At 39.3% G+C, this 26,104-nt stretch overlaps 1 protein-coding gene across 1 annotated transcript in view; it reads right to left on the bottom strand.

The window, feature by feature from the left end:
- The window catches only part of LOC140232119 (ERI1 exoribonuclease 2-like), a 32,116-nt gene extending 9,110 nt beyond the window's left edge, over positions 1-23,006 (bottom strand). Inside the window, exons 1-4 of the mRNA XM_072312267.1 lie at positions 22,884-23,006; positions 21,685-21,767; positions 20,644-20,724; positions 19,161-19,288 (exon numbers count right to left, since the gene is read on the bottom strand). Of these exons, the coding sequence (XP_072168368.1) occupies positions 19,161-19,288; positions 20,644-20,724; positions 21,685-21,767; positions 22,884-22,909 (318 nt within the window). The 5' untranslated portion in view covers positions 22,910-23,006. The remainder of the gene's footprint in view (positions 1-19,160; positions 19,289-20,643; positions 20,725-21,684; positions 21,768-22,883) is intronic.
- Between the last annotated feature and the right edge of the window lie 3,098 nt (positions 23,007-26,104).

Raw genomic sequence — 26,104 nt, 5'->3', positions numbered from 1 at the left:
AAGAGTAAAATCAGTAGATGATTCATTAAAATTGGACTATAAGAAAGAAACTATGGAATGTCAAGTCTCACCATGCTTTTATAAACAGTGATCGCTTTATGAAACAGAGATGAAGAAATGATGTCAATTCCTCACATGTATTCCATTTTCATTACTGTACATGAACAAGTATCTTTATTAAATTTCCTTTTGTTGAAATTAATCAAAATAAGAATAAATGGTATTCTTCACATCTGTAGATTTGTTATACCTTTAATAAAATGATTCTCAAAAGAGAAAGAAAAAATCTTGCACGTACTAATTTGAGATGAGATGCTATTTAAAAAGAAAACACATAAAGCAAGTGGCCCTTGATTCGACAGGGTTCCATGAAACGCCCACTCTTGGTAAGTGCATTCTCTCCAGTTTCATGAATAATACATGGCGTAAATCAAGTGCGAAATTCAAACTATGCAACTACCTCCACACGTGTTCGGAAGAGCATGACAGTGGGCCACGTCGTGGGACCTCACAAAATCGTTGTCGCGCCTCCCAGGTCAGCTCCGGATAAGCGATTCAGGGCTCCGTTAACGGGCGAGTTAAAGGGGGAGTCTTTTAATTCGGACATTGGGGCTATATAGAAGGTATTTGAGCTCACTAACACGATTCTGGCGTTTTTATCCACCAAAAATTGCTCAGTAACAAGAAATCGCTCAAAATGTTCACTGATTTGGGAACGCCCCCCAAAATTGGCAGCTGATTGGCTTATGCGATTTGACGTATGAGGGGGTGAACCCCGCGAAGCCACCGAGTTCGTCTAATGCGTTGGCAATGTAAAATGAGTGAAACTTTATCTATTTTTAAATCAAGATTAAACCAGTTCTGACAATCTTTGCGTCCCAAAAGTGATTTGAATATGTTGTTTAGACATTTTAGTAGAGGCCCAGTGACCCCGCTGACTTTTTTTGTTACATTTTACCCATGATATTTGCCTTTTTGGATCCGGTTTACGTTTGGAAAAAACTAGATATTTTCTGCGAGAGAAAAAGACAAGTAGACGTACAGACAGCCGCTTTACTGCTGACCGTACATTGTGACTCTGTGTGTGTGCATGGATGATAACAACAAATTTCAACTGGAGACTGGATGGCACTCTAATTTTTACGATAACAGCATACCTTGCTAGCTCTTTAGCTTTATACACGGTAAACAAGCTGGTAGCAGTATGTGGTCAACAAGACAGTGTTCTCAATATGGATTCAGACCTGGATTCGCCTTTCTGGCTGCTACCCCCACCGAGATGATGAAGGCGAAGGTATAAAAGCAGCCCCTCGTCAGCTCCAGCTCCAGCCCCACGCAACCCTAAAAAATCTGTATTGAGTTCATCCCGCCCGTAGCCGTATACCGTTCTGGAGTACTAGTATATGAACCCGACTCTTCACCTCCCGCCCCCGGGGCAGTGGCCCGTGAGGATGCTGCTCGAGAAACAGGGTGATGGCAACGAGCCCGCGACGAGGTTGGGACTTGGGAGATAATAATTGGTAACTGTCATTATTAGGCTACCTATCAAGTACGCTGAGGGTCTAGATAGTTCACTCTAACGTTAGGCCTAACGTTAATTTTTACAGAATGCAGGTCGATTGGGGTCGGAAAAATCAAAACAGAATTTTGTTTACAATACAACATGAACGTGAAACTGGAGTGGAAGAGGGACATCGGTAAACGACGGTATGAATTGAAAGGCTATGCACTGAGCTGGCGAGGCAGATGTCATATCTCTCGATCTCATTCATAATGTCACAAGGACAAACTGATTTTTCAGATCCCGATTTTTTTTTTCCGCATTTAACAGTATTTTACTTGAGTCCTGGTATAAACTTTTGATGTAATTCATAGTACTGTACCTGTATACGCATGTACCCGGTATATAAGGAGGTCATTTCTCTGGCCCCAAGGACCTTCCTATCATGAGGTAATCGACTGGTAAATTCCAACCAAGTTTGTTTCCACTAGGCCCTCCTACTATACAGTTTCACATGTAAATTGCCGAGCACGAGACAAGTTATGAAAGGATAAGTGAAAAACTGCTGTTTGCAATAAGGTACAAGTGTTTGCCGGCCATACCATAACTGCAATTTCAATTACTGTATGTGGCTGGGCTAAGCAGTGGTTTGAAGAGTCTGGTATCAGTGGTAATCTCTCTGGCAGTAGGGGTTCCTACAGGCCTAGTCATGAACGATATTTTGTTCACACTTGCCTAGAACTCAAACAATGATTTCACTAATGACTAATAGGCCTATAGTCTAAATCTCATTGTGTGACAGTGCAGTACTACTTCAAAACACCAACTAAAAACACAAAGAAGGAAATAGGAATGTGTTGTTTGTTATGTTTCTTCTTTTTTTTTCATTTTTTCTTTGTTTTCAGGTGCCTCTGTCGCAGCTGTGTTCCCACATGACCACTGCCAGGGAATCCATTTGCTGCAAAGAGACAGAGCACATAATGGACAAGATTGAGAATTACGGTACAACGAAAGACATTTCGATGCTCCAATACGCTGTATTATAGCACATCCAGGTTTCTCAACCGTGGGCCTCGATGAATGGGTAAAAGAAACTGGAAGTTACCAGGACACCCAACAGTAGGCCTATGGAGAAGGTGCTTGAACAAATGCTGCAGATAACAAGTGAGTTTGTTAGGCACATTTAATTCCCTATTTTATTTTCCAAATGTTGCAATAAAAATTAGGCTTTTTTCATATCCCTGATAATTTCCTAATGAATTTTATGGTGTCATTATACGATTCTACATATGAAAGATCCATTCACATTGTGTAATTTTATTCCTGTTCTCACGATTTCTAGAGTAACACTTATGTAATATATTATCAAATTTTAGTCCCTTTGCATTCCATTGCATTCCATTTCATTTCATTTTTGTTTCAATTTCAGGCAGTCAATACATGTTTTTATACATGTATTTTATCCTGCCATTATACAGTCGTCCCCAAAATAATGACTACCATACCCCATGGGTCCCATTTACATTGTCTAATTCAAATCCTATTCTCAAGATAAATTCCTAGATGAACACATGATGTCATATAATAGGATTATCAAATTTTACTCCTTTTGCATTCCATTTTGTTTCACTTTTGTTTCAATATCAGGCGATCAAGACATGTTGCATACCGGTAACTGGTGAGATGATGCTGGATATTTCTGGGCCAAAACGTGAGAGTCCTACTGCCATCTTCTGCTGTTAGAAAAATCTGATAAACTCATCCATCAGAAATAGTGACAGGCTTTCATTTTGCATAGGTTGTAATAAGACTGTATATGCAGCACTGATATTGGGTGTAGAATGTGACAACTTGTCACATTGCGATCTGCTTAACGGGAATGTGGTCACAGTGTAGAAATGCATCAGATAAGTTTGTACATTGCGAAATGTCACGTGTATACTTTGTCAGACACCTTGTCCATTACAGGTATGTTGGGTATACTGATGATATGCAGCGTCCAACACCAACTCATCAAGGCACACAGCTGAGAAACATGCTGTTGGACTTCAGCCTCTCTGTACAAATGATCTACAGTACATTGTATTTTATCGTAATTTATTGATGCATGTTCAGTGGAACCTCAATATTATAAGCAGTGATATGACAAACGGTAGTTATAACAAGATCTTGATATACAGGAGTGATATCTCTGGTCCGATAATGTACCTCATTATAACAAGATTCGACTGTATGTCAAATGCACTCTTGTCTCAATTCTTACTCTTACTATGCTCCCCTCTCTCTTTTGTAATGTAGACCTACTGCATGTTTTAGCAATTGGAAAATGACACTTTCACAACCATACAACTGAAGGTAATTTTGATTGTGTAGAATTGACATGTTGAACAGCTATGTTGTCAATCATGGTCACAAAAAACAAATAACGATCTAATACAATTAAGATGCTGTAGCCTTTCCGGCAATAGCTTCACAGCCTTTATTTAGAGAACAGGACCAAGTCTAGTTACGAACTCATTGAACTGGAATGTAGCTGGCTCATATAGCAGTATTCTGTCATGAACCAGTATTCATTTGTCAAACATTACTTCCAGCTGATTACACCAATTATATTTTGTAAGCAAATGGAAAAAAAAAGTGTGTTGTGTTTTCTATATGTAGTTGTAGCGTTGTAGTAATACAGTACATGCAGTATGAATTCATCCTTATTAACAAAAAAAGATTAGGTTCATACAGACACATGAAAATGCACAAACATACACATATACACACACCCTCAGTACACTCATGCATATCAGATACAAACATGCACAAACACACACCAACATTAGACACACATAGGATGAATATATCATTGATATATTTGCCCTATGTTTGTCTGATGTTCCCCCTCATGGAATGGATAGAAATATTCCCCTCATAGATATATGTACAGGTAAGATTTGTATGGCATTGTACATATGTATGCGATTTGCATGTTGGTGGGAGTGTTCAAGTGATGCCTGTTTGAAGGCGTTTGTGGGTATGTGTGTAGTATGGCAAAGGGTGTGTGTGTGTGTGTGTGTGTGTGTTGATGTGTGTATAGATAGGAGACCAAAGAAAATTAGTAAGTATGAAAAGGGAGTGAGGAAAAGTAGGGGAGGGGTATTGTACTTACAGGAGTGAGATTGTAAAACCCTACCAGTGTGTTATCTCCATATCCTAATGTTGGAACAAAATGGGATTTATTCCACTGGATCAATGGCAGCTGGTCAGTCAAGCACGCATGAGTGACATCCACATTTGACATCAAATCAGTCCGGAAGAGTTATCTTTTCCACATACATACTGTATATTTCATATCAATATTATGAGACATTCTCATGTAACATTGAATAAAAAGCTTTGTGATTTCTTCTTCACTATACAGAAATCTCTACAGAACTCAAATTTAGGATAAAAATAATATATGTATTGCAAGTGTACATATACAAAACAATACAGGTGAGTGTATTCAATCTTTCACACATTTAAAAATGTGTACAAATGTGTGAATGTACATGTGAGCATATGTGCATGTGGGTGTTTGCTTGTGTGCACATTTTCAGAAGTACCTATCTGCATGAATAATTATGAATGTCTGAGTCTGAGTGACCTAGCAATTGTTCTTTCATAAGACCCCTGACACCATATTCATAAAAAAAACAATGCTTAACTTTTAATGCTTGACTTCAATGATTATGCAGGGTGGTCCACGAGGGGTTTTAGCATGTCGCTGCAACATGCTAAAATTCTTGTGCAACATCCTTAAGAATTTGCAACAAGCTCAAAATAAAAGTATTAAAAAATGTGCAAAACATGTGCATAACATAAGAAACATCATAACTACCAGGTACTTTAGATATTTGTGTGCAAAACATGAGAGAGAACATTGAATGTAAGCAGCACAAAGAGAGATAAGCAGCAAAATATTGCGTACTACGTACTCATCGTGTGCGCTCCGCGCATATTCAATTTCTGCAATATTCTCAAATTCCGAGCTTGCAACAGGCTAAAATTTCAAGTTGTGGACCACCCTGGATTATGTATGGAGAACTACATGTATAATAGAAATCAACAGAATAATTCCCCAACTAGACTTAGCATCGCATTATGAATTCGGATTCTCCCTGTGGATGCATTCCAGGTCTCGGAACTTGAGTAACTGGGCCTAAGTCTGCTTAAACACAGATGAAGATTATGTAAAATGCTAATGCTTAGAACACATCTTGTTCTCCTTTTTCATAAATCTGTGAATCATATACCAAGAGTAAATTATTGCATTTCTTCTCAAAATTACATGTATATACAATTTTTTTTTTTCAATCCCTTTTGAGTGTGTTGTGTTCTATAATGCATGCACATCTGATTCTAAATTATCTTGTCAAAAATATCAATATTTGATCATAAGAGTGATGAACTCTAATCTATAACAGCAAACATGCTATGATAAAACCATAGTAAGGGACAGCATTCATGTAGAAATCTTCTAAACTTACCATTTTAATACAACACTAAATATCTCTACAGAATAGTGTTAAGAATGCAAGCTCATCTGTCCATAAATATGGTCATTTATGCTTTAAATATCAACAAAAGAATACACAGTTTTCCTTTTGTATCCACATGACTCCTGTATTGCAAATGAATTATGATTTTGCTATTAAAAGGACAATATTCAATTGGCAAAGAAATGGTCTTTGAAACACTATATCAAGTTGGCATCATATTGTTTGTGATGAAATGCTACATACATGTTATACAGACGGGACACAACAGTAACCAAGGTGATCTTATCTTGTCTTTAGATGATCACTCATGAATAGAGCGCATAAGAATGCTGGGTATGCATAACAAAATTTTGAGTGTTTGTATCCAACATCTGACAGAAGAACAGATGAAAAAATCATTCCACAAAAATTTGTATCATATTGTACATAACATGAACTTCAATCTCAATTGCAAGGATTCCTGAAACCATCACATCATTTGTCAGGTGCAAATTGTCTCCTGTGATATTCAATAACTTCCTCCCTTGGATGACACACGATGGCACTCACAAGGGGAGGCGTTGAAGGCTGGCAGGATGCAGGAGTTTTGTCATCGTACTCCACAACAGCAGAAAGGACATCATCAACATGTGCTGTAGAAAATTCAACAGAAAGAACCAAAGGGACACACAAAATAGATGGAATTAAGATGTTTGCATTGGTTATTAGCAACAAAGTCCTTGAGGTGTCATGAACAGAAACCACCATTTTGATAATGACATTAAAAAAATCTTTGCAAATTCATATCAAAATTGAGGTTTGTCCTCCTCAATGCAAAGACTCGATTTGAGAATGCCAAAGTAGCCATTGGTCGTGGAATGTGGAGTGTTGGTCTTCGGGAATGGAAAACTGACTGCCTCCCTTCTATGACTTCTGATTAGTGGAACAGGCATAAGACCTGCCCCTCCACCCCCCCCCCCCTAAAAAAAAGAGAAAATGTATATCTTGACCTTTTAAAATTGATCATTTTATGTGTACTCAGTGGTCAAGAAAGCCATGCTTCTACAAAGACAAACAAATAATAAAATGTGTATTCAAATTCATGATTTTCTTCCGTCGAGATGTTTTCATTGCAACTGATTGACAAATTGCCCTACATCGACGTAAATAAGCACTGAATTGATCAGTGTCTTAGTAGTAGCCATGATAAAAAATCATGGGCGTACATACTCGAGCAGGATTTGAACCTACGACCTCCTGATCACCGGACAGGCGTCATCTCCACTAGACCACCAAGCTTTCGCCCGAAAGCAAGTGTTGGTTCTAATCCTTATAGCAGTACCCGCTGCATGCTATAAGGATTAGAACCAACACTTGCTTTCGGGCGAAAGCTCGGTGGTCTAGTGGAGATGACGCCTGTCCGGTGATCAGGAGGTCGTAGGTTCAAATCCTGCTCGAGTATGTACGCCCATGATTTTTTATCATGGCTACTACTAAGACACTGATCAATTCAGTGCTTATTTACGTCATGTAGGGCAATTTGTCAATCAGTTGCAATAAAATGTGTAGTTGAAAAATTGTGCCATTCTAATATTTTTCTCTTCATTGTAATTGGTCTTGTAACGTGAATTCATTTTCTTCCAATATTGCATAAAATATCTACACCATTCTTTACGAACCTTCACACTAGAAGACCCAGCCTTGTATTTCGGCTTCACATTCTGGTAGAGCAGATCACCTGTTGCACCTCGAGCTTGCCTCCGGTCTCGATTTGTGTTGTACACTGTAATGCAATGCTGCCAGCTGAACCCTGTAATTAGTAATAGCATAGAGAGGATTGAATAAAAAAAAATGTCTATGTAGGCCTGTAAGAACATGGTTAACTAGATGCATGTAGGAACTCTTGGGAGAAACAAATACTGTTAATCACAAATAATAACTGCCATTATAACTTCCCCACATTCAACATTGTAACCAGGGCAAGTGAAATTGTAATGACGACAACTGAAAATAAACGACTGCAGAAAGTTCCTTGTCTGATTGGAAAGTGACTTTTTTTTTTTGTACATGTAAACTATGAAATCACATTACATTAGTCAACTAATATGGGAAACATTTTGGGACCTTTTCAAATTGATCATTTTATGTGTACTCGGTGGTCAAGAAAGCCATGTTTCTACAAAGACAAACAAATAATAAAATGTGTAGTTGACAAATTGTGCCATTCTAATATTTTTCTCTTCATTGTAATTGGTCTTGTAACGTGAATTCATTTTCTTCAAATATTGCATAAAATATCTACGCCATTCTTTACGAACCTTCACACTAGAAGACCCAGCCTTGTATTTCGGCTTCACAATCTGGTAGAGCAGATCACCTGTTGCACCTCGAGCTTGCCTCCGGTCTGGATTTGTGTTGTACACTGTAATGCAATGCTGCCAGCTGAACCCTGTAATTAGTAATAGCATAGAGAGGATTGAATAAAAAAAAAATGTCTATGTAGGCCTGTAAGAACATGGTTAACTAGATGCATGTAGGAACTCTTGGGAGAAACAAATACTGTTAATCACAAGTAATAACTGCCATTAGTACTTCCCCACATTCAACATTGTAACCAGGGCAAGTGAAATTGTAATGACGACAACTGAAAATAAACGACTGCAGAAAGTTCCTTGTCTGATTGGAAAGTGACTTTTTTTTGTACATGTAAACTATGAAATCACATTACATTAGTCAACTAATATATGGGAAACATTTTGGGGCAAGAAAAAAAAAGGATATTGAAGATTTTACTTGCCTAATGACAAATGGGCAAGTGAAGACAAACAATAATGCCCAGTCCTAGATCAATTCAATCTAATAATTTGTTTTGGAACATACCATCCAACCATTCGGTGACTACGTACAACTCTTTAGAGCTTTATTGGGGAAGCAAGGCAGTCCCACTCGAAATGCCAGACAGAGCCTTATCAACCTATCTAAACCGTGAAACTGTTAGTAAATAATATGATACTAGTAGAATATTAGCAATAGGCCGAGGCCATAACCAGACGCCGTGCGAACCCCGTCCCGATTTATACAGCAACTGGGCTGTGTATAGATCTAGTTACGATACTCGTACGATAGCTAGAGAGTCGTCTATACAGAACATACCCGACTCTATAGATCTAGAGATTTAGAGTCTCTGTATACATTGGTCTCGAGTTTTTATCTCGACTCTATATAGAGTCGTGTAGACGCTATACAGAACATACCCGCTTTCTCTCCAGCTTCAGAACTGCTGATCCGCTTTGTTTTTCAGCTCTCTGACGATGGGATTGGCTTCCAGTTCCCAGCTTGATGACAGGGATAGCTATGGGCTGCAGGATCCTCTTTTTGGGCACAAATCCTAGCCGAGTATACAGCCCCTCCTCTAGTTTACATGTACTTGGCTCCATTCCTCCAAGCGATCACTGCATACGAGGCTGTACAACCTGACGACTATAACGTTAGAAGAACCATTCATCTTCATTGCATGCATCCCATCCCACTGCACTGCACTGCTGGGCTCGCTTCAGCAAATGAAATGAGTCTCAAAACCCAATTCTTTCGAATGGCGTCATCTTTAGCCTAGGGAAGTTGTGCAGACTTACACCCATCTTTTGTGTCTTTGCTGCGGTGACGACACACCTCCACGGCATTTTCTTGAAATATTTTATCTAACTTTCCTACAAATACACAAGACTCACTGCACTGTGAAGTACGGTATACGGCAAGACAGTCGGCACTATGTATACCCCCTCGTACGTCAAAGTGTCACCTGACAAGGCACGTGACCGGTCCTTGCTTTTTCTGGGGGCGTTCCCGACTACCCGAAAAATGAGCGATTTAGGCGATTTCAACTGAGTTTTTTGAAGTTCACAGATCTCGTTGAAGAAAAGCATATACGATTTCTAATAGTATTGACATAGTATTTTCATATGATCATGCATTATAAAGTTAAAAGACTGCCCCTTTAAGTTGCACAGCAACGCGTAGACTCGTTTCATTCAAAATTTCGAAGTATCTAGTCCATTTATCTGTGTTGAACGTGCACAGCATATACACCTGCAGCCACGGTGGCAGCAGCTTTTAAGATGGCTTTTGCATTTGCGAGCTGTTTAAATATGCATGCACCTGTGCCAGGATTGCGCGATGTGCCATTGTTCGTCATATGTGCGTTAGATCTGTGCGTACTGTCATCAGCATATATGCGAACGCATATCTTCCGCACTGGTATCCAGTGGGGTGGGGGGTGAACCATTCAGAGCACGCTCATGGCAGGGACTTACTCTTTCTTACCCACGCTCCCTTCTGGCTCAGCAAGCAATGCAATGTTGAAGACAGAGGCCTCCATTGTTTTACTTTATACACGACATGTATGATCGATGATGTTCACATTGTTTGGTGTTGAACAGGCAAAGGAGAGAATAGAAGTTGAAGATATGCCTAGGCCCACAAGGGCAGTAGTTTATCACAAAACAAACAAAATATATTTTTACCTTCAACACAAATTAAAATTGATCAACATAGAAATTTTATTAAGAAGTTTTGCTGCTCGTAATTTACATAGTTGAGTTCTATTTTCATATATATATCCAAATATAAAACGTCTAATTCGCACACATCATAGGCGTAGCTATTTCCCCTAAACCCAATCCTAAATCGTTCATCGTTGTCAAACGGTTATAGCAATTACGTTATAAGTATATATGAACATAATTGTGAAAACGTAACCATTCAGTTTTCACACTAATTGGTTTCTCTTGCATTTCAAACTATGACAAAATGCCCCGGCCAAAATACAGAGCCAACTACACGCAGGAAGATGTGGACAATGCTGTTCAGCGGATCCACGTAGATGGAATGTCCATCAGGCAGGCGTCAAGGACGTATAACATACCCAGGACCACTCTTGTTGACAAGGTGTGCATCACCAGCTTTAATGACAATAATTAGCACCATAGAAGGTAATGTTACTAGTGAACATATCGAAAATCTTGTAGAGGACTGCAATTTTCCCTAACTTCCCAGCTCCCTGTCTACCCCAAAGTATTTTTCTCTTGTTTGAGAAACCAGAGAGGTGGGTACCACCTGCAAAGAGGACTAATTTTTATTTACTCCAGTGTGGCCATTTCATCACAAGACGAGGCGAGTAGTGATGTCATGAAAAGAGTACAGCTCTGCTTATAGCAGAGCATTATGAGCAACTATCTCTTTCATTTTTATGTTTCAATATGCAGTTTTATCTCATTCAGAAATTCAGTGAACACCTATCTATAATTTTGAACGAACAAAAAAGAATGCTCTAAGGGAGTTGTTCCCACCCCCCCCCCCCCCCCAAAAAAAAAAGAAGAAGAAGAAGATGGCCAAAATCGGGTTTGGTCGGACAAAGAGGGAGTTGAAACAGGTGGATTACATTTGATATTTATGATGTATTATTGTATTCATCACGCATTCACTGGAAACATACCGTGCGTAAATAATTTTCAACATTCATACAAACAGAAACGGAGAGAAAGAGCCACACATGCAAATACATCTAAACATGATACAAAGTACAAGTTTGCGTATATTCGTTGAACCATACCAGGAGTATTACCTGAAGAAAACATACAGTATATATTTGCTCCTCGAGAGAAAAATTATAATCTTTGAACCAATCATACGTGCAACTTCCTCGCCCTCCCACTCTCTCTACATAAACACACACACACACACACACACACACACACACACATATATATATATATATATATATATATATATACTGGCATCAAAAGACTTGACCAAAACATGGCGGGCGGTGCAAGAACAGTAAATCTATTGACATCAAATCTTGCACATTAATAGACGTGGCTGGTGTTGGGTAGCACCCCTTTAATCATCGAGCTTTCGGGCGAAAAGCCCTTCTTCAGGATTGTGTTGGTGCTGAGTGTGGTCTTGTAGTGTTGTCTGTGTATATATATATATATATATATATATATATATAATTTCATGTCAGTTCTCTTTCCCCCACTTGTTTTTCTCTTTGTTTTTACCCTTTCCTAACCCCTCTCTTCTTGGTAGATATTTTATATTTTCCCTTTCTCATTGTTTTTCTATTTCTTTCTTTCTCTCTCTTTTTCCTCCCATCTGTCTCTTCCTTCGCCGTACTTTTTCTTCCTTAAATATACACAAAGTACTCATTTCTAAAGTAATTTGTAATGTGTTTTGGATGTGATTTGATCTATTGGCCTGTTTTATATATTCGTTTCATATGTTTTTGTAATTTTCCGATCCCAATACGACTGCACTCTTTGAATGGTGTTATATACTTACAATTTTTTTTTTTACACTCACGATGTTTAAGTCTGCTGATTTTTTGAAGAGCATAGTATAAAACAACCGAATTGAATTTATCTCCTATGTAGATATTTTTTTCTTTTTGTTCATCAAGAATGTATTACACATTTGTTAATTACAGGTCGTGAAAAGGATGCTCGACAAGGATGGCAGACCTACACCATTCAAGGACAATATCCCGGGAACTAAATGGATGCGCCTCTTCTTGAGGAGACATCCCGACATCTCTCGACGACTACCGCAGGCGATAGGAGTTCAACGCGCCGTCATCACGTCAGACAACCTCAATGCGTGGTTTTCCCAGCTGGAAACGTTCATGCAGCAACATCATGCTTTGTCGATTCTATCCCAGCTGACCAGGATATACAATTGCAACGAGTCGGGTTTCCCACTTTGCGAGAAAACCGACAGAGTGCTCGCTCAGAGGGGAGCGAAGGCGGTCGCAAGATATTCCACCGGGGACAAGACGCAGATAACGCTTCTCCGCACCATATGCGCCGATGGCAACTTTCTCCCTCCCACGCTGGTGTTTGCTGGGAAGAGATTCTGGGAGAATCCACTAAAAGGAGGACCAGCAGATGTATTCATGGGCAGGTCCAAGAACGGGTGGATGGATGGTGAAGTCTGCCCAACTTCATCTTGTATAGCTTAATCCCATTCTTGGACCAGCACGGTGTGCAAAGGCCGGTCCTCCTTCTGATGGATGGTCATGCAAGCCACCTGAGCCTCGAGGTAGCAGAACTCTGCAATGAAGAAAACATCATCCTCTACTGCCTCCCGGCCCACTCCAGCCACGTTCTGCAGCCGTGTGACTTGACCGTGTTCAGGCCCCTGAAGGCAGCTGGGGGGAAGGCAGCTGGGGGGAAGGCAGAGAGGAGTTTCCTGCTGGACAATCCTGGTGAGGTTGTCAGAAAGATGACATTTGCTAGGGCCTTTCGGCTGGCCTGGGAGGAAGTGTCCTCCAAGCCTGACATTGCGAGAGTGGCTTCAGGGCAGCGGGGATCTTCCCCGTCAACAAGAGGTACCACACAGAGAGGTTGGAACCCGCTGCCCTGTTCCAAGATGCACCACCTCCAGCTGAGGCAAGACCACCTCCACCAGAGGCAGGCCCAACAACACCAGAGGCCCCTCCACCTCCACCAGAGGCAGGCCCACCAACACCAGAGGCCCCTCCATCTCCACCAGAGGCAGGCCCAACAACACCAGAGGCCCGCCTACCTCCATCCGTGGCGCATCAGGGCCCACCGCACCAGCGGTTTATCAGCCCTGCCCTCGAAGAACGGCTGGTTCTTCCGAAAGCCGAGAGGAGGGCTTCGAGCAGGAGGAGGAGGGACACTACTGATAGCATTCCTAAATGCGTCAGTAGTGTCACCTTCATAGAAATGAAGAGGGCAAAGCTGAGGGAGGAGGAGGAAGAGGAGGAGAAGAAGAGGAAGAGGAAGCGCGAGAGGGAGGAGGAGGAAGAGGAGGAGAAGAAGAGGAAGAGGAAGCGCGAGAGAGAGGAGAAGGCGGCAGCGAAAAAGAAAGAGAAGATAAATCAAAATGTGTGCGCTGAATGTGGGGGGCAGTATGCTGATGATCCCGAGGAATGGGTGGGCTGCAATTACTGCCGCAGATGGTTCCATATCGTCTGCACAGTGTTAGACAGCCTGACAGATGAGAAGATCGAGGAAGCAGATTTCAAATGCTCTTTCTGCCAGTTCTTTTACCCTTCTTTCTTGCTTTCCTTTCCTGCTTCCTCTCATTCCTTTGATCATTGGCATCACTGGCACTTAATGTCATGCAGCTCTTTAATATGATTTCAAAAGCGTGAATTTATATCATTCTGATTTAGAATATATTTATGTTGTTGTTTGTTTTTCGGCAATGCTACGTTATCTCCGTATGCAATACATCTTGACATCTACATCAAATGACTTTCCTTTAGTTATTGTGCAATATTTTTGGTTACATGCTTTGAGTTGAATATTTTTTTTCACTTTCGTTACAGTGCGATTCATCTCAACTTGCAAACTTCAAACCTTAAACCGAATCGATTTTACCTCTGTATAGTAATTACATGAGTTTGTATCTTATCAGTCACGCATTTCTTATGTTTAAGACAAGAATAATGTATGACAGGAATGGATATATTTCAGCCATTCTTGAAAAAGTATATGTTACATTTATGGAATATATCGCAGTCATGAAATTTATACAGTGAATTTTTTTTCCTCCATCTTTCTTACCTCACTCTCTTCGTTCTGGATCGTCTCCTGACTGTGAACTTGTGTTTCCTTTTGCACATACAGTTTGTTTTATTATGTCGCATCGACAGGAGATTCCAATATGGAAGATGATGAACTTCTATATTACTTACATGAGTTCATCTTATCAATCACGCATGTCTTATGTTTTAGACAAATTTAAAATATATGACAGGAATGGATATACCTGTATTTCAGCTGTTTCTGAAAAGGTAACCGTTACATTTGTGGAATATATCGAAGTCATGCGATTTTTACAGTGAAAAGTCTCTTTAAAGTTCATTTTTCCTTCATCTTTCTAACCTCATTCTCTTCGTCCTGGATCGTCTCCGGACTGTGAACTTGCGTTTCCTTTCCATATACAGTTTGTTTAAATATGTCGTATCGACAGGAGATTCCAACATGGAAGATGATGAACTTCTATAGTACGTGAGTTCATCTTATCAATCACGCATGTCTTATGTTTCCGACAAATTTAAAATATACGACAGGAATGGATATACCTGTATTTCAGCTGTTCCTGAAAAGGTAACCGTTACATTTGTGGAATATATCGGAGTCATGCAATTTTTACAGTGAAAAGTGTTCATTTTTTCTTTATCTTTCTAACCTCATTCTCTTCGTCCTGGATCGTCTCCGGACTGTGAACTTGCGTTTCCTTTCCATGTACAGTTTGTTTAAATATGTCGTATCGACAGGAGATTCCAACATGGAAGATGATTCTGAACTTCTATAGTATACTTACATGAGTTTATCTTATCAGTCACGTGAGTCTTATGTTAACGACAAAAATAATATAATAAATATATGACAGGAGTGGATATACAATTGCACCTGTATTTCAGCTGTTCTTGAAAAGGTTACCGTTACATTTGTGGAATATCGGAGTCATGCGATTTTTACAGTGAAAAGTCTTTTTTTCCTCCATCTTTCTTTCCTCATTCTCTTCGTTTTGGATCATCTCCGGACTGTGAACTTGCATTTCCTTTTAATATACAGTTTGTTTACCATGTCGCATCGACAGGAGATTCCGACATGGAAGATGATGAACTTCTAGTACTTACATGAGTTTATCTTATCAGTCACGTGTGTCTTATATTTACAACAAAAATAAAATATACAACAGGAATGGATATACACTGTACCTGTATTTCAGCCGTTCTTGAAAAGGTTACCGTTACATTTGTGGAATACTGTATATCAGAGTCATGCGATTTTTACAGTGAAGTCTTTCTTTTTTCCTCCATCTTTCTTAACTCATTCTCTTTGTTCTGGATCGTCTCCTGACTGTGAACTTGTGTTTCCTTTTCATATAGTGTTGTATCGACAGGAGATTCCAACATGGAAGATGATGAACTTCTATAGTACTTACATTAGTTTATCTTATCAGTCATGCGTGTCTTACAATGTATGTTTACGACAAGAATAAAATATATGACAGAAATGGATATACCTGCATTTCAGCAGCTCTTTGAAGAGTAATCATTACATTGTGGAATATATCAGAGTCATGCAATTTTTACAGTGAAAAGTCTCTTTTTTCCTCCATCTTTGTTACATCATTCTTTGCTCTGGATCATCTCCGGACTGTGAACTTGCATTTCCTTTTTGTGTATATACCGTTTGTTTATCTGTCACATCGACAGGAGATTCCGACATGGAAGATGATGAACTTCTAGTGTTTACTTACATGAGTTTATGTTATCAGTCATGCGTTTCTCATCCTCATGTTTACGACAAGAATGAAATATATGACAAGAATTTATATGTTTCAGCCGTTCTTGAAAAGGTTACCATTGCATTTGTGGAGTATATAGTATTTGCAGAGTCATGACATATTTATAAAATGAAACTTTTTTTTCTCCATCTTTCTTACCTCATTCTCTGCGTTCTAGATCTTCTCCGGACTGTGAACTTGCGTTTCCTTTTTATACAGTTTGTTTATCTGTCGCATCGACAGGAGATTTCAACATGGAAGACGATGAATTAAATGTCTGGTGACTAAGTCACACTGAATCTTTACGTAACCTATGAGTTTTCATTGGTCCAGTGTTTGTGGTCATTCAGCCGAGTGCGAGTGGTTTACATAAGTTGGTATACTGTATACGGCGAATATATCACGAGATTTTTCTTTTCGCGTATTTCTGGAGTCAGGCGCTATTCTAGAAATTAAAGACACCCGAAAATATTGACTCTGATCCCGATGTGGATGTGACGTGCGCGTCTACATTTCTCCGTTCAGTAAATTTACAGGACCTCACGATCGCGAATTTAACCCTCACGAAATCGTCAGGAATCATCTAGGCCCTATATGGCGTATGGCGAAATATATGGTGTATAAAGTAATTTGTGGATGAATGTTCGAGTAAATCTCACGCACAGTGTGGAGTATATAATAACATATCGAGTATCAAGTATAATTATTATGTTGTTTGTTCGTCATCGTTGCAGCATACTCTTGTCAGAGCGTAGCTTCCCTCACGGCAGCATGATACAAACATCTGTTTTGAGCCATTCCAGTTGCTTTCTCCATAGAACCAAATGTCTCCCTCACCGTTCTGTCCCATCCTATTTGGGTCTCCCTCTACTACGCTTTCCAGGGAATTGGGCCATAAGGACTCGCCTTTTCATCCCACTGTGTCTCATAATATGCCCAAAATATCCCAGCTTCTGTTTCTTTACATACTTCAGTAGCCAGTCACTAGGTATACATTGAGTACCTTTCTGATGTCTTCATTTGTTCGTCGTTCCACCCACGGGACTCTCAAAATTCTGTGATCACATTTATTTTCAAATGCACAGATTCTTTTCTCATCTGCCTTCCGTAGAACCCAAGCTTCGGATGCGTAGGTTGCAATAGGGAAAATGCAGGCTCTGAGAACTCTGAGTTTTGTCTCCTTGTCTTGTCCTTGCCACAGTTTCCTCATGGCATTCAATGCCTTCAAACCCATAGCTAGTCGGCTTTTAATTTCCCTGCTGTTATCACCATTTTGCTGCATTCTCACCCCAAGATACTTGAAGTTGTCAACCTCCTCCAGTATTGAACCATCAATGCTAACTCATGCTAATGTTGTTTGCTAATGCTATTTTTTTTTTTTTTTTTTAGTTCTTATCAATTATGTTATATCTTATTGCCAGTATATGTTCACGTTAATGCTCATTTTATGAATTTATGCCTTTACTGTTTGATGTTTTTATGTGAATTAGATAGTGGTATTATGTTGAGATATAATATGTTTCGCAGTTATGGGATTGGATTGTACATGGAGTTGTATTGTGGAGGAGATAGTAGGGATTATGAAATAGGTGTTTGTATGGGGGAAATAGGTGAAATATAGTATTGTGAGATGAGGCTTTGATGGTATGATATGTAGATTTACAGATTGGGTATGCTGTAAACATTACATCATAACAAAAACACAGGTGATCAGAGTTTGGTATTCACACTCTCTCTTTCAATACCTCACTTGCACTCACTCCCCCTCTTTCCCTTTTTGGCATTATCACTTGCTTTTTCTGTTATTTTTTTTTTTTCATACACACCATTACGCCCACACAACATACTGGTGCATTATTAGTCCTGCTGATTTCCCACTTTTGTTACCCACCAGTGATCACCCTCTATAATGTAAGATAGAGATCGCATTTTGCCATTAAATGTACAGGTATCTTATGAGTAGTATACTCACCCTCATGAATTTATATCATACGGTGCTTGTGCAATAAGAAATAATTCATTAGTTTGTGTATTTGTATTGTAAAGTATTCTTTGTTTTGTGTTTTCTGTAATAATTGATATGAGTATTTGGATTTGGGGAATTGACGTTAAGTTCAGTTAAAAATGAATGCAAACACAGTTATTTGAGTATCAAAGTGTTAATGGTTAATGAGTTTTTGGGTTTTTTTTTAAACAGATGATATGCAAAATATATTTATTGAAGTTTTATATTGCATTGAATCAATCATAGGGAAATGTGGTGTATTTGTTATTGTTAAAGTGTTTATATAATGTCTGTTGTTTGATGTAATTTATACGTTTTTCATGTGATGCATTATAATTTAGCCTTCGGGCTACTACTTTGCATGTTTGTTCCAATAAACCATTATCAACCCCGCTCTCTCTCTCGCGATGAAATATACAGCTCTTGTCCGTGCATGTACTAGAATCATGGCACGCGCGCTAATCCATTCATTTGTACAGGCAGCGCACAGCAGTACATCGCAAATTTGAAGCACTGGCATGGGGGGTCGAACAATGAGCCGTGGGCAGGCGTACGAGTCATGCACGCTTAAATCGCTTCTGCACTTAAGCTGTCAAAACACGGGCCACTTGCTTTAGTTCTTTTATGTAACAAAGCTAAACCGAAGTGGTGACATTAGCACCTTATTTTATCTGCACAAGAGCTTGCGTTGAATATCACTTTTTGAGAGAAGCAATTTAGGCTTTCATATTTTAGAAACAAAACAAGCAAACATGATGTAGACAAACACATATGGAAAGACAAATCCTTGTTAATTCTGAAACAATGGATTTCCTCTTACCTGCGAAATGCCAGTAAACTCCTTGCAAAATTCACTCAGCATTGGGTTCTCATCCGGCATCACGTACTGATGGAATTCGGACTCTATCTGTCCTGTCTTGGTATTCAGGAGGACGGCAGGGAATTCAACTGGAAAAACAAGCAAGATAGACTTGGGACATACAATGTAAATACTCGGCATTTTAACACTGGATTGATTTCCTGATACAGATCTTCAAATCCATAGAACCACTTTTCTTGCCAAATATCTCAAGTTGAATTATGCATTTCATCAGCTTCTGACCTTTATATTAACATGGAATGCTCTAATTCTTTTTGTTTTTTTATACATGCTTATTTAAATAGCCAATAATGAGTATGGATCATTTTCAAATCTCTGAGATAGGGCATAGAAGCTTCTGCATAACCTTTCGAAAATAAGGACTGCACCTTTATGACAATTTGAAGTATCAGGAAGCTCTTTTGCATAAATGCATTACTTCTGGTCAGGTATTGGGTGTTTAATGCAGACAGAGCTGCCGCCTTCCTGCCAAACGTCATGGTGAACATAGTATGGACAATTTCAAGGCTCACATTAAAAGCATACAATACACTGTCGACATCAGCAGGTCCATTAAAAGGTCCTTTGAATTGGGGCACAGATACACTTGTAGCACACTATTTTCTACAGCAATTTGTCCCGTTCTCCTTTTAAAGTACAGTGGGAACAACCAAACTTCCTTGACAGAAATTAAGTTCCTTTTTCCAACTAAGAATCGAGTGGAGCGGCAGCAGGAACAAACTCCAGAATCTCTTGAAGCTTCCCTGAAAGCTACCTCCTGTCTCGATGACTGCCTGCTGTGTCTTCTGCCACTCCCAAGAAGCTTCCAGTAACAGACATATCCTATGTACCGGTACTTCATATCAAAGCCAGATATCCCTACGGTTCAACATACTTTTGACACTGTGGTATCACAAATGTACACATGCATACAGCTATGCTTACATATCCTATTATAAATTTGTGTGTTACTACTCAGGAACTACATTTTCTTTCTGCTGATGTACATTTTAGTACACAGGCATTCAACTGTAGCACCTGTGTACAGTGAACATGCCAAATTCTTGTACACTATATTACACTAAGACATGGTTCCAATTTGCATCCAGATCAGTCAAGACATTATGCAGAAATGTGCACAACCAAAGAGCCAACCCTGGACACATTCCAAGAGTACCAAACCTGTCATTACACACACACACACACACACACACACACACACACACACACACACACACACACACACACACACACACACACACACACAAATAACACCATTACATTACATCTGTCCTTGGCCATATATATAAATCTTGATCTAGGATGCACTGTATACATGGCATACTTCATAATAATACAATGTACTTGTGAATTTTGCTAATTGAGGACAGCAACCTTTTAGACTACAGTTGTACATGCATAATTTGCATGTACCAGTACTTACTTATTTCTTGATTGCTGTTTTTCTTATCTTTCCAGCAGGTAGATTCAAAGTCTATGACCACAACATAAGAGAAAGTCTGACCTGTAAAGAATTATGATATCATGAGGAAAATCAAAGTTTTGATTAAACTTCATCTTAAAGAGATTTTTAAAGGGATCTATAGTTTTGGTTGAGACCTAATTTCAGGTTTCTAATATTTTTCGGTAGGGTAATGAGAAAACTCTTATGAAATATGAAAGAGCATGTAATTCCATGAGGAATTCAATGTTTATTTGATGAAAATTGGTTTTGAAATGGCTGAGATATCCAAAACAGAGCGATTCTAATATGTGTGGGACCCACACTTTATTACGATCGCTTTGTTTTATTTTGTTTTTTAATGTTTCAGTCATTCCAAACCCGATTTTCATCAAATAGACTTTGAATTCCATTTAAAATGGTATGCTCTGTACTATTTCGTAAGTGTTTTCTTGGTATCTCACAAAAAGTTAAAAGCCAAATTCTCATCTCCGCCAATACTGTACCATCCCTTTAAACACTTAAAATGCAGCCTAATAGGCAAAACACTATACAAGCAAGCAAATAAAATAAAGTGGTTGCCGAATCCCTATGCCCAAAAGGGATGATGGATAGCATCATATGCTACTGTGTTGGTCTTTCTTCTGCTGTCATACTGATCATTACATACAATGTATACACTGTACAAGTGTACAATGTATGTTCTTTGTGACATCATTTACAGGTGCTAGCATGTGCATGTACCATGAGATGTATCCTGAGCAAATAAACAACTCTGGAAAGGAGAAAACTTTATCACAATTTTATGATTGAAGTCAAAGAAATGAATCAATAGGGTCCCATTTTTATTTTCTGGAAAAATCAAAACTTTTGCACAAAGTTATTATATTATACAGGGAAAGTTTATAGTGCTAGAAGTACATGTGATGTAAACAACAAGGCCACATTTCCCCTCATAAGCATTTCAACAACAAGTAAACATATTGGAATTCATTTGGATAGACAACTGAAATTCAAATTTACATGTCACTGGTGAATTCTTGGGCAGTTTGCTCTTTCTCTTGTCCAATGTTGATGCAGTCCGCTTCCGAAGTAGTCCAAGTTCCCTGCATTGGGTGAGAAAGTATACAAATCAAGAGAAATGAGGAGAGTACCGTTAAATAATCTGAGGAAACCAGAGGGAAAAAAAATTGAAGGAAATGCTCACTAGTGATACACATAAGTTATTAATTAATATCAAAGGGATGGTATAGTTTTGGTTGAGACCTAATTTCAGGTTCTCAACATTTTTGGGTGAGATATAAATGAGAAACCTCTTATGAAATATGAAAGAGCATGTAATTCTATGAGGAATTCAACGTTTATTTGATGAAAATTGGTTTTGAAATGGCCGAGATATCCAAAAAAGAGCGATTCTATAGTGTGGGACCCCCACTTTATTACGATTGCTTTGATTTACTGTACGAGCTGAAATTTTCGCAGCGGTGTTATTTTCGCGAATTTCGCGAATTGCCTTTGAACCGCGAAAATAACAACACGCGAAAATTACAACGCGCGAATATCAACCAAGTTCAGTTACAGTTAGAGCCTCACAACTGCGAAATTAACAACAGGCGAAAATGTTCTCCAAGTAGCAATTTGCGAAAATATTTGTACGCGAAAATTTCAGCTCGTACAGTACTTTGTTTTTGGATGTTTCAGTCATTCCAAATCTGATTTTCATCAAATAAACTTTTAATTCCTCTCAAAATGGTATGCTCTGTACTATATCAGAAGTGTTTTCTTGGCATCTCGCAAAAAGTTTAACTGCTAAAGCCCAATTCTCATCTCCACCAATCAATACTGTAGTCTGTACCATCTCTTTAACACGTCTTTGCCATTCACTACCCTCACTACTACCACTAGATATACATCAATGGAGAACAACAGGCGGTCGATTCTAAAATGCCACTTGCACTTGTTGCCAAAAAATTCGCGTATATGATTTAATTTACGAGTCAACAATCAATCTGAGCCTGTGTCACTGTGATATATATGAATCTGCGGTATTTTCTGTCATGGCATGGCGAGAGTGAAATTGAATTAAGGTGAAACTGAAGAACATTTTCAAAGATATGAGATAAAGTTTACTTAATCAAAAAGTGGTAGATGAGTAGTACACGTTTACAACATAGGTCTAACACTTTAGATTTTCTATTTACATTTAAAATGGTTGTGTTTACCTTGCTAGCTCTTTTGTGGACTTCATCTTTGACTTCACTTTAGATACTGCTACCAATTCCGGCCAGTTGCGGCATTTGCACACGGCCGCTACTGCACTGGCTGGCTAAATACGCACTTCTCTCTCTCTCTCCAGACTCTGTCTCTGATCAGCTGATCGCGTGACTGGCCTCTTGTCCAGAATAAGACCATTACATGAAACACACGGCTCAGGCTTAAAAACACGGGCGTGGAATGTAAGCAAATGCTTGGTCACTACGCACTAGGTCAAAACAGGGAGGTCACCTCCCTGGTCAAAATCAGCCAGCGCAGTGCTGGAGAGATCTCCAGCTGGAGAAATCTGGAGAGAAAAAGCCTGCCTGCCACTGCACAAGTACGATTCCAGCGCGCAGCGCCAGACAGACCCTGGCTGAGCTGCGGGATGTTGGTAGGCGCGGCGTGGGTCAGTGGATGGTACGCGTGATGGGGAGGACAGCGAAGATCGGGATTCTCGAACGAGACCACCTAGAAACCCTATATAGTTCACACGTTTACCTACATGGTTCTAAAATCCACGAGACAGTCAGGCCTAGTGCAATTCACAGCTCCACAGAGTTTCAACTACTTCGGGTTTGGACATAAGGAGTGGACAACGTCCATAGTTTCTGATAATTTTTGAATGAACCGGTCCATCGATCATGTTGCTCTCCTTGTTGGTCACGTGATCACGTATCGAGAAGCGCACGCACAATTACAAGAGCACGTCGAGGGTCTACTCTCTCGGTTTTGCGTATTACGCTCATGGTCAAGGTTCTGGCGCCATTTTAGGAAGCGAAGCGAGCGATAGCGGGCGTATTTTTACGTGACCCTAAATGGGGAGAAGTATCTGCCTTCCTTCCATTTTCTCCCTTTTAGGGAGGTATACAGGGTAAAAGAAGTACTTCGGACCTCATTACAACATTTGAAAGTATAATTTCCTCCTAAGAACGAAATATGAATAAAGAAATTCAATCTATTATCAAATCTGCAGTCCCTCAAAATTCGAGCTATCTAAGCCATGGTGTTTGATATGCATGAGAGTGCCCACAGGCGTGTTTTTTTTAGACGGCACAGATTGGGGACCCTATCCCTAAACCTAACCCTAATCCTAATCCTAACCCTAACCATCAAACCCTAACCCTAACCCTGACCCCAACCCCAACCCTAACCCTAACCCTAACCATAAACCCTAACCCAACGTTTTTCCCATAGGTTTAACACGCGCCATGCCCCAATCTGTGCCGTCTTTAAAAAAAACGCTGCCCACAGCTTCAGAGCCCTCTCTCTCCCTCTCTCTCTTGCCCGTCTCTCTTGTGTATTATCGTGCATTGTGGGTGGCAATGGGGGGGGGGGGCAAATTTCCTCCCCCGAATTCTTTGTATTTTGATTTCATTTTATTGGAATTTTCCTCGAGGATAGTGCCCATCCCTCGATATCTTATTGTAAAATGATAATGTCTTGATTTGCATGAAAATGAAACAATAAAGAAAGGAGGTCAGTGAAAATTTGACCACAACAAAGGTTATGAACTGTTTACAGTTAATTAATAGTGTAGAGAGTAAGACAATTTTGTAACTCTTGAAGTAGGAGTAAAGAAGTTCTACATTTTGTTTTCTATATGCACAAAATTTCTGTAATTTGAATTTTTCTCCCAATGTTTTGGAACAGACAGAACTTATCCGCCGAAGGTGTAGTATGGTGCACATGCAGAAACGTATTATGTCAATGAACAGATCTAAAGAAATTGTTCTCGTGAGGAAAGTGACAATTTGTGACTTTTTGTGTACAAATGGCACATGCAAGTATGCAACAACGTCTTACTCTCCAAGTTTGAACAGTTTACAACTCTTGTTGTGTTTCTAATTTCCCTCAAAAAAAAAAAAAAAATCACCGATCTATATACTTTGAATCTGTTCAAAAGACGAACATTAATTTTTATGAATTAAAAATTGTCCTTGTATTGTCTCCACCAAAATCATGCATTATAGATCGCTGAATTTCAATTTTCAAAAAGTCATTAATAAACACCCGACACCCTCCCCTTTGTCCTTGGTATGCGGCTCCCATATTCCTCCAAATAGGTCTACACTGCAGTGAACACGCATCAAATGCGGATCAAGAGGTGACATCAGAAGTACGGTTTATCCATTAATATTGTCCCTAAATACTTTTTCTTTTTACCTTTTGGGTGAAAATTTGTACATTTTCCACCAAATTATCGTGTGTACTAAATCGCATTAATTCAGTTAAGAGTATATGCAAAAGCTTCGTCCTCTTTGGTCCACCTCCATAAACTCTATAGTGAAGACGCACAATATATATGCAGTTTATTTCTTAGGTGGCCGGCATCTACCATGATCAGTGGCGTATCTAGGGAAAACGGCGCCCGGGGCAAGCACGAAAATTGCGCCCCTAATTTCTGAAAAAGTGTTCAACCCCAACCTCATCCCGGTAGGGACTTTAAACAAAGTCCACATGATGCTTTTTCAAGCACTTAAAAGGGATCTTTTGAGGGTGATTTAAATGTAATGAATTTTAATAGATTTTGGCGAGCGAGCGCAGCGAGCGAGGCGAAAATTTTTTGTATTTCAGCTTACAAAACATGGAATTCTTGTCATTTTTTGCTTACCAAATCTTACAATTCTAATCAAGATATAGTGACAGCCTTATAGATATCGATTTATACAAAAAAAAAACTGAGGACTTTAAAAAATATTCTAAATTAGTGCGCGCGAGTGAGCCGAAATAGGTAAATGTCCTCGTCATTATCACGTATTGTTATCTTTTTTTTTATATATATAAATTTTGGCGAGCGAGCGCAGCGAGCGAGCCGAAAATTTTTGTATTTCAGCTTACAAAACATGGAATTCTTGTCATTTTTTGCTTATTAAATCTCACAATTATAGTGACGACCTTATAGATAACGATTTATACCAACAAACTGAGGACTTGAAAAAATACTCTAAATTAGTACGAGCGAGTGAGCCGAAATTTGTATATTTCCGCGTCATCATTACGTTTTGTTCTTATCTTGTTTGATTTGTTGTTGTTGTTTTTGCGCCCCCCCCCCCATGTTCGAAACCGTTGACGCCCTCTTTTAATCCAATTGGCGATCGCTTCAGAACGAATGAAATTGCAGCCGCTGCTCCGTGAAACATTTTGCCTGCTAAATATAAATGTCATTTTGTCATCATCACGTTTTGTT

This window comes from Diadema setosum, chromosome 8 (assembly GCF_964275005.1).
Source record: "Diadema setosum chromosome 8, eeDiaSeto1, whole genome shotgun sequence".
Classification (NCBI taxonomy): Eukaryota; Metazoa; Echinodermata; class Echinoidea; order Diadematoida; family Diadematidae; genus Diadema; species Diadema setosum.
The sequence above is the reverse complement of the archived record's forward strand: the minus strand, read 5'-3'. Positions and strand labels throughout refer to the sequence as shown.